Source organism: Erpetoichthys calabaricus, chromosome 11, assembly GCF_900747795.2.
Source record: "Erpetoichthys calabaricus chromosome 11, fErpCal1.3, whole genome shotgun sequence".
NCBI lineage: Eukaryota > Metazoa > Chordata > Cladistia > Polypteriformes > Polypteridae > Erpetoichthys > Erpetoichthys calabaricus.
Window position 1 is genome coordinate 83,079,198 of NC_041404.2, and position 13,400 is coordinate 83,092,597.

The window sequence follows — 13,400 nt, forward strand, 5'->3', positions numbered from 1 at the left end:
GATTAAGGACATGAAAAGGTCTTTATGAAGATGGATTATTTGCTTAATTTGAATATACAAAATATTTAATTTGCCAAAGCTGGACATTCCAGTTATTTACAGTAAGTAGAAGTTTATTAGATGTAGTTCTGCCCACCTTTCATTTACATCAGCTTCTTTTATATTGACTCTCTCTTTACTCTTGTGCCAGTTAACAAGGACATAACATTACAGCTATACAATATACACTCATCTTGTTGTTAAACTGTAGCACACTATAGAGTTTCAAGAAAAAAACTTGTTAACCAAACATGTTCCTCAGGGAGCAATTTCCTTTATCAGATGTTGACATTAAATAGCACATTTTCTTTGTTTTGCAGTTTGTAGCAATGTAATCACAGTGGATTATAAATTTAAACCCTGAGTAAGATGGCACTTGGTGAGAGATACTTTTGAATTGCCTTCTTGCTCGATTTAGTGTGAAATCGACTACTAAAGAACAGCTAATAAAATATACAACGTGTTATATACTTTGTTGTCCCTAAAATGTTTGAATTCCATTTGGTTTTGTCAGCAATAAATTCAAGAGGAGTTATTTCATACCATGTTATATCAGAAGTGACATAATAACTCAGCTATGACACAATATAAGGAACAGTCTTTTACAAGATGCTGTAATTCACCTGAAGCATCAGTCTCTTGAATATATGCCATATTATAAATATATTATGTACTTTTTATTTGGATTTATTGCTAGAGTTTTACATTGGGATGCATTTCTTATCTTTATCATATTTTCTTATCCATTTCAATTCATTTTGCAGAGCTTCATTTCAGATTAATAAGATTAGGCATATTTAATGCTTACTTTTGCTACATTTTGAAAGTGAACATTTTATATTTTGCCGTTCTGATTTTTCCTTCCTTTTATGAAAGTACAATAATAATAATAATAATAATAATTCATTACATTTATATGTGATGTTATAAAGCCCATCTGCTATGTGGTAAAATAAGTAGCTTAAATTGTTGTAGTAAAGAAATGTTCTTGTGGTTAAGCAACACCACAACTGTTTCAGTTTTACAAAAGAATAATCACCTTATTAGGCATTTGGTCTGCAAAACTGTAGAAATGTATCTATGCTATGAGTTCTCTGTTGCACCTGTAAATTGTTCCTCTATGCTTAACTGTTTGATTACCTTTCTTCCTCCGCAAATAATCTCAGTATTCATTTTGCATTTCCAGATTGGCGGATCCATTTCAGTGAACTGTATTTTATGCAATACTTTTAGGATAACTTAAATAGTTACATTATCAGAATAGGCTAACTATACTAAATTTAGTATGATGCTTTTTTGTATTGCTCCCTAGAAACCATAATCTTCACTGTGCTGTCTTCTCAACAAACAAAAAACTATTAATAGTCAGAGACATTCCTTTGTCCATAATGTCAATAAGAACAAAGCATCCTTCACTGTGGTTTCTGTTATTCATATATTTTGGTCCTCTTCTTTATATCAAACAGGAATGGTAACATGCCAGACATCTAAACAGAATTAGTGCACTTTAAATGTACATTTCATTCTCTTACCAAACATATTAACTTTTTCTGTCTTTCTTCATATATATATCGCGGCAGCTGGCCAGATGCCTTCATAAAGGAAGGACCGGGTGGGGAACATGCACAGGGTATTATCTCCCCCAGAGCTCTAGATGGCAGCTCCTCCTGGGTTGCCGCAGTGCCTCTGATTTCCACAGGGCTTCATGGGAGTTGGAGTTTGGTACAGCTCTGTTGGGTTCAGTGGATGCCGGCAGGGGATGCAGCAGGGACTGCAGAGCCCTAATTTGTCAAGCTTCTGCCTCACCTGGAAGTAATTCCGGACCACACTAATGGGCCTCCAGAAGTACTCCCGGGTGCAGGATGAAAGAAGCCCGCTGTCACTGCTCCAGGAGACAGAGTCTGGAGGAAAAGGGATGAAGTTTGCTGGAGAAGGAGTGGAGGTGGAAGGAGAGAAAAAGACAGAGACGAAGAGAAAATGAAAAAGGCATTGCTGTGTACTTTTATTACCATGCTTCATTGTGCTTGGGTGTAATGTACTACGCTGTGGAAACGATTGAAAAGCGTTTTATATATATATACAATATATATATATATATTGTGACCACTGCTGCAGGGGGATGTGTGGTCACCCTTCAGAAAATCCCTCTTAAGCAGTTTTTCAATGGAAAACAAACACACTCTTACAAGGGCTTCAAACATTTAAAAGACTAAGCTGTGGCCATCCTGAGGTCTCACTCTTTTGTCTCTCTTCCCCCAGACTCCCTCTGCTCCGGCCGCTGCTTCTGAGCCACTGTACCTCCTTGAAGAAGACTTTGTGTTCTTTTGAGCAGGAATTGGTTAAGTTTGAGAGCTGTTCCTTGTGAGGCTGGATCGCCTCTGAAAGAGACTTGTGTTTGTATTTGCCTTAAAAGCAATAAAGTTTCTACTCCTTGGAAAACCTTCTGTCCTGTCCTGTGCAACTTTGTGACCCAAGCTTGACAATATACACACACACATATATCCATACATGCATATATACAGTACATACATACATACTGTACATATACATACTGTACATATAGTATATGTATGTTAAGATGCACCTTTCCATGTTCTATGTTTGCCTGTCTTTCTTTATAAACAGACACATATCCAAAATGTTAAGAAAGACAGACTGGGTGAGTTGCAGTGTACCTGAGATAGTACTACACTAGCTACAGAGTAATACCAGATTACCTAGTTTGGTACTACGCAGCTAGTCATCTTGTTGTTTTGTATTTGCTCAGCTCGTTAACGGTGGCATGCCAGCAATTAATGTCTCACTCAGAATTAACAACTTGCAGCTGCACATTCTTCTCAATTTAAAGGGACAAAACACAGGGAAACGTACATTTTAATTTAAACTTAATAAAAATAGTAGTCTTTTAGCTACATTATCGAAATGAGTCTCGTTGTTGTTATTGAAAATGTTATTCACTGTCTGAAAAGGTTATGAAATCTCATTCATTCATTTTCCACCACTTATCTGAAACCGGGCTGCAGGGATAACAGTCATAACAATTAGGCCCATATGTCCATTTCCCCAGTCACACTTGCTAACTCATATTGTGGGATCCCAAGCCGTTACCAGGCCATGTGGGAGATATAATCCTCCCAGTGAGCCCTGGATCTTTCCTTGGGCCTCCTCCCAGCTGGTCATGCCCATAAAGCCTCTACAGGGAGACATCCAGGAGGCATCTGTATCTGATGTCCACCTCAATTGGATGTGGAGTGTCAGTGGCTATACTCAGAGCCTCTCTCAAATGTGTGCACTTATCCTCCCTGTCTCTAAGGGAGAGCCCAACAACCCTTTAGTTGCTTGCACACATGTTCTCATTCTTTCATTCATTGTCGAAAGCTCATGACCATAAGAGGGACATAGATCGACTAGTAAATCAAGAGTGTTGCCTTCTGACTTAGCTCCTTCTTCACCATTACAAACCGGTATAGCGACAACATAACGGCACTTACTGCCCAAATCCGTCTGTCAATCTCAACATCCCTTTTCCCCTCACTTGGGAACAAGACCCCAAGGTACTTACAGTGCATCCGGAGAGTATTCACAGCGCATCACTTTTTCCACATTTTGTTATGTTACAGCCTTATTCCAAAATGGATTAAATTCATTTTTTTCCTCAGAATTCTAAACACAACACCCCATAATGACAATGTGAAAAAGTTTACTTGAGATTTTTACAAATTTATTAAAAATAAAAAAATTGAGAAATCACATGTACATAAGTATTCACAGCCTTTGCCATGAAGCTCAAAATTGAGCTCAGGTGCATCCTGTTTCCCCTGATCATCCTTGAGATGTTTCTGCAGCTTCATTAGAGTCCACCTGTGGTAAATTCAGTTGATTGGACATGATTTGGAAAGGCACACACCTGTCTATATAAGGTCACACAGTTGACAGTTCATGTCAGAGCACAAAACAAGCATGAAGTCAAAGGAATTGTCTGTAGACCTCCAAGACAGGATTGTCTTGAGGCATAAATCTGGGGAAGGTTACAGAAAAATTTCTGCTGCTTTGAAGGTCTCAATGAGCAGAGTGGCCTCCATCATCCGTAAGTGGAAGAAGTTCGAAACCACCAGGACTCTTCCTAGAGCTGGCCGGCTATCTAAACTGAGTGATCGGGTGAGAAGGGCCTTAGTCAGGGAGGTGACCAAGAACCCGATGGTCACTCTGTCAGAGCTCCAGAGGTCCTCTGTGGAGAGAGGAGAACCTACCAGAAGGACAACCATCTCTGCAGCAATCCACCAATCAGGCCTGTATGGTAGAGTGGCCAGACAGAAGCCACTCCTTAGTAAAAGGCACATGGCAGCCCACCTGGAGTTTGCCAAAAGGCACCTGAAGGACCCTCAGACCATGAGAAAGAAAATTCTCTGGTCTGATGAGACAAAGATTGAACTCTTTGGTGTGAATGCCAGGCGTCATGTTTGGAGGAAACCAGGCACCGCTCATCACCAGGCCAATACCATCCCTACAGTGAAGCATGGTGGTGGCAGCATCATGCTTTGGGGATGTTTTTCAGCGGCAGGGACTGAGAGACTAGTCAGGATAAAGGGAAAGATGACTGCAGCAATGTACAGAGACATCCTGGATGAAAACCTGCTCCAGAGCGCTCATGATCTCAGACTGGGGTGACGGTTCGTCTTTCAGCAGGACAACGACCCTAAGCACACAGCCAAGATATCAAAGGAGTGGCTTCAGGACAACTCTGTGAATGTCCTTGAGAGGCCCAGCCAGAGCCCAGACTTGAATCCGATTGAACATTTCTGGAGAGATCTTAAAATGGCTGTGCACCGACGCTTACCATCCAACCTGATGGAGCTTGAGAGGTGCTGCAAAGAGGAATGGGCGAAACTGGCCAAGGATAGGTGTGCCAAGCTTGTGGCGTCATATTCAACAAGACTTGAGGCTGTAATTGCTGCCAAAGGTGCATCGACAAAGTATTGAGCAAAGGCTGTGAATACTTATGTACATGTGATTTCTCAGATTTTTTATTTTTAATAAATTTGTAAAAACCTCAAGTAAACTTTTTTCACATTGTCATTATGGGGTGTTGTGTGTAGAATTCTGAGGAAAAAATGAATTTAATCCATTTTGGAATAAGGCTGTAACATAACAAAATGTGGAAAAAGTGATGCGCTGTGAATACTTTCCGGATGCACTGTATACCCCTCCCACTTGAGGCAGTAGCTCACCTCCCAGTCCATAGTCCTCCTTTTTCCTATTGATGACCATGGCCTCTGATTTAGAGGTTTTGATCCACATCCCTGCCACTTCACACTCAGTTGCCAACTGTACCAATGCATGTGGGAGTTCACAGCCCAATGAAGCCAATAAGGCCATGTCATCTGCAAAAAGGCAGTGACAAGATTCTAAGGCCACCGAACTGGACCCCCTCTGCTCCTCAGCTGCTCCTTGAAATCTTGTCCATGAAAATCACAAACAGGACATGAGACAAAGCACAGCCCTGGCAGAGTCCCACATTTCCTGGAAATGATGCTGATGTTTTTCTGAGTATACAGACACAACTCTTGCTGTGATTATACAGGGACCAAATAGCCCTTATTAGGTGCCACAGAACCCCATACTCTCCCAGCATGTCCTTCAACGAATCCCCAAAGAACAAGGTCATATGCTTGGTCTAGGTCCACAAAACACATGTAGACTGATTGGATGTACTCCCATGCCCTCTGCAGAACCCTTATAAGGGTAAAGAACTGGTTCACAATTCCACAGCCTGGAAGGAATCCACATTGATCCTCCTGGATCTGAGGTTCCATGACTATGTGGAATCTCCTTTCTAGTACCCTGGCATAAGCTTTTCTTGGCAGGCTGAGGAGTTTGATCTCCTGATAGTTGGAGCACACCATCCTGTCCCCATTTTTAAAAATGGGGACCACCACCCCAATTTGCTACTCCAGAGACACAGATCCTGATGAACATGCAACACTGTCCAGTGCCTTCAGCATTTCTGGGTGGGTCTCATTCACCTCCAGGGCATTGTCACTGCAGAGTTGCTGAACTATTTCAGTGACCTCCCTCAGGGAAATGGGCATTGAACCCTCATCAGCTTCTGAGTCTGCTTCCTGCACAGAGGGTATGTCCCTCGTGTTCAGAATCTCCTCAAAGTGTTTCTTCCACTGCCAGACAACATCCTCAGTTTGGTGCAGCACTTCTCCACCCTTGCTGAGAATAGCCTGGGTGAATCCCTGCCTCCGACCTGATGGTTTGCCAGAACCTCTTTGAGCCCAATTTATAGTCGCTTTCCATGGTTTTGCCAAACTCCTCCCATACCTGGGTTTTTCTTCCCTGACAACCAAGGCCACAACCCTTTTGGCCTGTCAGTACCTCTCATCTGCTTCAGGAGTTTGCAGTGCTAACCATATATGGAAGGCCTCCTTTTTCAGCCTGATCTCATTTCTGGTGTCCACCATTGGCTCCTTGGGCTGCCACCTCGAGAGGCACTTATGCCCTTCAGGCCAGTGGTCTTTGCAGCCGCTTCCACAATGGGGGCCTTGAACAAGGCTCATTTGAACTCTATATGTACATGCATCACCTGGGATTTGAGAAAAGCTCTTTCGGAGGTAGGAGTTGAAAGTCTTCTAAACAGGGGCCTCCCCTAGACATTCCCAGTCCAGAATCACTACTGCTTTCCAGGTCTGTCTACGTGCCTCTCCCACCATCTGACCCAACTCACCACCAGGTGGTGATCAGTTGACAGCTCTGCTCCTGTTTTCACTCGAGTGTCCAGAGCATACGGCCACCAATTTGATGATGTGATTATGAAATCAATCATAGTTCTTTGGCCTAGGGTGTTCTAGTACCAAGTTCCCTTATGAGCAACCTTATGTTTGAACATAGTGTTCGTTATGTACAAACTATGCCTAACACGGAAGTTCAATAAGAAAGCACTGCTCAGGTTTAGATCAAGGAGGTAATTTCTCCCAATCACGCCTCTTCATGTGTCTCCATCATTACCTACATGGGCGTTGAAGTCCCTCAGCAGAATTGTGGGGTCCCCAGCTGGATCCCCTCTGGTAACTCCAAAAGGGTACTCTGAACTGACCTTCAGCCACACAGAGGCTGCTGCCCTTTCATTCTCTGGGACAAACTCCAACATGGCAACCAGGGTTGGATTCGATAAGAAGCCTACTCCAACCTATGCCTTTTCCCGTGGGCAACTCCAGAGTAAAGGAGAGTCCAGCCTCTTTCGAGGGGTTTGGTTTCAGAATCAAGCAAGTGGCTGGACATGAGCCCAGCTATATCTAGTTGGTAGCTCTCCACCTCACCCATCAACACTGGCTCCCTCCCTCCAAGAGAATTGACATTGCACATTCCAAAAGTCAGTTTGTGTGACTCCAAGGCTTTTGCCTTCGACTGCTGTACAGGTCACATTGCACCCAGCCCCTATTCCTCCTGCATGTGGTGGGCCCACAGGATGATGAAATCTATGGAAAGTATATAGAAAGTAATGACAATGAAGGTTAAACATTAGTACAATTGCGTGAAGCCTAATTGTCTCTCTGTAATTCATAAGTGGATGATGATCTACCATCAGGGTGACCTGGGTGTATGCCTTGGCATATGCAAGAAAAAAATAATGCAGGTGTTGTACCAAAAACATAACCCATGTACATGCGAATCGCCCAAGACAAGAGGTTTTCTTTTATATTTCTTCTGATAAATATGTAAGTGGTATTGATGAATTCTGACAAATTATTAGGAGAGCCTGAATTAACTGTAAGATCAAGATTATGTATATTTTGCATATTATTTACTGCATTAAACGTTGGGCAATTTTGGTTGACTGTAGCTGTAACAGGATTTTAGGATGTTTATACCGATGTTAAAGAAAATGTACACACAGAAATATAGTAAAAATATAATGCAATGGCTGTGTGAAATACAGAATTTGTTCCTCCCAAAAATGGTGGTGCTAATGTGAGGCAGGTATTCCCACAAGAGCCTTGCAGAACTTCTGGGACACAACTAAATACTTTGCAGAGGAGAATGTAATTCTATAGCTAGAACTAGAGATGGTTCTATGCAGGAGAGAATAAAGTTTTACAAAACTGATGTAAGTTGTATTAAAAAAATATTCAACCCATGCAGCCCTCTAGTGTCAAGACGTCAAACAAGCAGTTTATTTTGAAAAAAAAAATAAAATAAAAGTTGAAGCATTCCACATAATAACAAAGGGCCCAAACTGCACGTCAACACATGATGAATTATATTTGTAATTAGAAACTGATCAGGAAATCTGAGAAGTAATCTTTTTTCATGTTAATGTTTTGTTTTTTTTTGTCTCCTGGTCGCTGGAGTATAATCACTATGATTTAATCAAGAACACTGTTCAAACAATTACACAAAAGTAAACAGTGAAACATAACGGTGTGAGCACAAACCTACCAGAGTGCATTTCAACACAGTGGCAACTGCTGAATATTTTTGGACTGTACAATGTTAAACTTCCAGAAGAAGAGATGGCCATCCACCTAATTTAATCCTCAAAACTGATATCAGCTGTTGTCACCAATTTTATATACCTTGAATTATATGCAGCTTCATAATCTTTACATATTAGCACTTGATTATTTTAATGAATGATTTGCATTTTGAGGTTACTTAGAGATTTATTTTGAGTTTGATAATGTGTTCATCACCCAAAACTAATGTATTTCAAAGTTTAATATGTAAAAATATGATGATCTTTCATAATTTGTTATATATATGCTTCACACACCTTACCTTCTCACTTCCTCCCTAATTAACTCTCGCAGATTTTATGTCTCATAGGTTGGGTATGCATCTCTTGTGTCGAGCTTCTCAAATGTTTTATATGGCTTTAATGACCTTAACAGTATAAAAATATTAATTCTTTGTGTAGCAATTTTATTTCAATGTGTTGTCACAAGAATGGACAGACTGCAAAAAGGGCTGGATTTTGTAGAGTTGTGTCTGGTTCAAAGTCCAAAACAGAACTTATGACATGTGGCAAAGATGGCGGCTTTAAAGGTCTGGAGAGGAAATGACGTCATTACGAGTGCCAGAACTGTAAGTGACGTCATCACCGGCGCAGGAACCAGAAAGTGACGTCCACTCAGCAGGAAGTGACGTCATCACGGGTGCCAGAACCCTGTGGAATTTCCCGTAAATGGTCTGCAGTGGATGAGAGAAAAAGTCAGTGCACCTTTCCACCCCCTGGTCAGACATGGAATTGTCACTGTTTGAGCCCTTTAGCTGCCTCCCATGCACACGTGTGTGACAGTGTATATTTTGAAAAGATATTATTGTTAGGTTATGATTACATGCATTAAAGTTGATTATCTGAATGTTTCTGTGGAAAATATGGTAAACTTCGTGCATCGTTTTTACTTTATTTCTTTACCTCCCAAAGCAACTGAAGATAATAATTTCATTTATACAGTACATTTAATCATTATAAAGTGTAACAGTTGTCACATATTGGCTCACGTCCCAGCCGGGTAAGACTCCCTATTTCAATGCAACAGAAGGATGTGGGCAGACAACAACTTTTCAGTAGTTTATCCCCTGTCACATTAGATGGCATGTTGAAGTTTGGATACCCAGCTGGATACACACAGGGTATGCTGGGAATTGAAGTCCAAGAGCCCAGTCTTGTTTGATTCCATGGGTGCTGCCACGGGGTACAATCCGTAATTTATATGAGCTCTGCCTGACCTGGATGTGCTCCTGACAGATCATGTCCTAGCACCGTCACCTTAAGTACTCCTAGGTCTGAGGTAAAAGGAGTCACTCCAGCTATCCCAGTTGAGTTGGTTTTGGGAGTGGAGGATGGACAAAGCTCGCATGAGAGTAGTTGTAGAGGAGAGAGAGAGAGAGGCAAAGAGAAGAAGAGTTGTGTGATGGTTTGTGCAGCTATACAGTATAAAGAAGCCTGGTCGGAGGTGTTTGTGTACCAAAAACCTTTTATTCAAAGTTGGACTTGTTGTGGTTGTGTCTTCCGTTCAGGGGCCTACAATGCCCCCTAGTGGTCACAAAAGCAACTAATATATACATTTTAAATTAATGAGCAGTGCCAGTGTAAAAAATAGCATTGAGTTCCTCCAGGTTGGGTTTTTTTTGGCAGAATCCTTATGATATCCAGAGATCAGTCTTTCCTTTGGATACAATGTTTGTAAATTACAAGATTTATAACTCATTTTTTTCAATACTGTATTTCCTTTAAACGCATTACTTAATAGGCACTGTAAGAAATTTCCATATTTGTTTCATTTTGTATACATCACCTTTTACAATGATGCTTGATTTGAGTATAACTGTGAAAGAAAAGCGAATGTCTGTATTTTAGGATTAACTCATTGTAAATTAGAGCAATAATCCCTCATATTAATAATTTACAATGAGAATGGTTTCATTACTTACGGATTTCATTTTTACAAATGAAGGTTAGTTTGAAGACATTTCATAATTCAGTATTATCTTCTTTATAGCTATTATGAAAATAGTTAATGAATTCATTTGTGCATTTGCAAAGACAAGTCCATAAGAACCAATTAATGTAATTAGTTAAGTTATTGATAATACAAAATGAAAACACTGAAGGAATAATAAAATGTCATCACAAATTACCATTGATTTGTTATTCATGCACAAAAAATTAAACATGTAGATGAAGGCCCATTTTGTACAATGTAATATTTCTGACTGGTGTATCAAATCAGAATTTGTAATTAGTATATACACGCATTTGTTTTAAATGTGCAGTATTCATCTTAATTAAGGTTTTGTTTGGTTTTACTCGGGTATTAAAAGAGCTAAGGCAGTCCTTCAGAAGTGCTATTTACAACTCAAATACCACTCATCATGCAGTTTGCTTTGTACAGTATACCTTTTTAAAAATAAGGTTTTAAAATATCCAAAATATTATAAGGATGTGAAGTATGACTTCTTTCAGAAAGAAAATTAATAGTTTATATGGACTTTTGTAAGTTTCTTAATTTGAGTTTTATATTTTATTTATTATTACATTCAATTCCATGGATTTATAAAATACCCAACAGCCATCTTGTCCTCACCAAGTCCTAAAATTAGATCAACACTAACAATAATTACATTTACTTCCTATAAAAATGATTCAAGTATTAATTTTTATTATATGTATCTCCTTCTGCGGTGGGCTGGCACCCTGCCCGGGGTTTGTTTCCTGCCTTGCGCCCTGTGTTGGCTGGGATTGGCTCCAACAGACCCCCGTGACCCTGTAGTTAGGATATAGCGGGTTGGATAATGGATGGATGTATCTCCTTCCCTGGCATCTTAGACAGATGAATCACCGTGAAATAGAAAACAATTATTTTCAGGTTGAATCATATTCTCCATACATGCATACATAAATAGAAACATTCATTAAACATTACATCGTTACAAATATCCTTACCACCCCATCCTAACCCATAGCCTAAATAAGCAAAGTCATAAGGAAATTAAATACCATATACATTCTGTTAAAATCTTAAGAGTCAAATTTTGTTTCCATCTCAATAATACACTGCAACATAGACAACCATTTCCTATTGTCACACATCCAAAATATGCTAATATTGGAGAGACAAAGTATGTTCCCGCATAAGGCAACTTCTCATTCATCAACCCACAACTGTCTGGTAGCACAACTCACTCATTGGAGCTGACAATGATAAAAAATCTCTCCTTCCTATCCTGTCAGTACAAATTCATAAATGCTGAAGGGGTTTGGAATGACCACGTGGACTGCTGAAAGTCTGGGAAGGCAGCCTCTTTCTGAGCATTGTCTATAAAAAGGCAAGCAAGCAATCCATCTATCCAACACGTGTTAACCCTGTCACTCCTCCATTCTATATAAGGCCTGCACTCACTACACTGAAAAATTTACATTAAGATTAGACTTACAAAGTAGCGTAAGAAATGATACATTAATGCAACAAATTAATCTTGTTACAATGCTTCCAATATGTTTACTTTGCAGCTTACAAATGTTATGGATTGTCCATGAGTGTAAAGAAGGTAGCAGCCCTGACTGACATTTGGAAAGACTTCACCGGTATGTACTGAATCATTTACGTTCATAGCATTTGGAGCAGAAGCTCAGATATATGGAGTGTAACAATTTTTATGAACAAGAAATATAATTGATATGGGCAACAATGTAAGCCATAAGGGAACACTCTACCCAGAAATGATATTTTTTAATGTTACTTACTTAATGAAGTTTGTAGTGATGTGATGTCTAGGTTGCCTTCAGCTGGTATACTTCTGCTTGAATATGGGAATTGATAGACATAAACCAAGGATGTACTGGGGAATGAGGACACATAGCAACAAAAGGTTGGTGCATCTGCTCTCCGACTGCTTGCCTCAACTCTGCAGCACTGACTGTGCCTCAATCCTAAAGCTTATCCTTGTTTCTTTCTTTTTAACCTCTTGTCTCTCCGTTTCCCTTTCTTGATCTTTTTTACTTTTTTTTCCTTACCTCAAGCTCTCTGATACTAATGTAGGTGTAGGAGCCTTGATTAGAAACCCCAGAGTGCTAATGACGAACTGCATGAGAGACCATGTCTGCACGTGACTGTACGATTGGTCAGTTTACTCATCAACAGTCTTGGGCTGCTCTGCTATGCAACTGCATGCACCTACATCTTACCAAACCTAACCAGACTATTTTTATTTAAAACCTGCACATTGCCACAGTCCCCTAAATGTGTTTTCCCACAACTAATGGCCAATGTTCTCATGCAGAGCAGAGAAAATCGAGAGAATGGAGTGTAGGCCAATGGAGACCAATGCTGTGAAACAGCAAACGCTGTGAAAAATGTATGTGGGGAAAATACAAATCTCAAATTACTCATGTTGCATAAGCCAAATGTCAGTTATTCAGTCATATGCTCAAAACAGGAAACACAGATGAGTTTTTTGCTAAAATATTGTTAAATAGTTACTTCTGGAAAACTTGACACACATCATAAACAAGAAATGCAAGTCACATGAATTAAAGATCCACCACTCCCACTGATTCATTGGTCAAGAGTCTCATCATTAGTGTCAGTCACCATTGGCTTTTAATATATCATACACCCTTTTTTCTCCATTCTGCCTGAAAACATAAGAATATTTTTTTCTAGGCCATCACTACAAACTACAATGAATAAGTAACATAAAAAATATCAAGTGGGGGAGAAGTATTCGTTTAATGTAAATGAACTCAAAACACTTAGATACTTGGGAAAATGAAAGTATCTCTTCATAATGATTTGTTCAGATTTAGAAGTTATTTTTAAGTAAATATATAGCTACATATTAAATATTTGCAT

At 39.8% G+C, this 13,400-nt stretch overlaps 1 protein-coding gene across 1 annotated transcript in view; it reads left to right on the top strand.

Annotated features, from left to right (window-relative positions):
* cxxc5a (CXXC finger protein 5a) overlaps positions 1 to 12,100 on the top strand; it is a 296,926-nt gene extending 284,826 nt beyond the window's left edge. Inside the window, exon 3 of the mRNA XM_051933913.1 lies at positions 12,059 to 12,100. Coding sequence (XP_051789873.1) covers positions 12,059 to 12,085 — 27 coding nt within the window. The 3' untranslated portion in view covers positions 12,086 to 12,100. The remainder of the gene's footprint in view (positions 1 to 12,058) is intronic.
* The last annotated feature ends 1,300 nt before the right edge of the window (positions 12,101 to 13,400 follow it).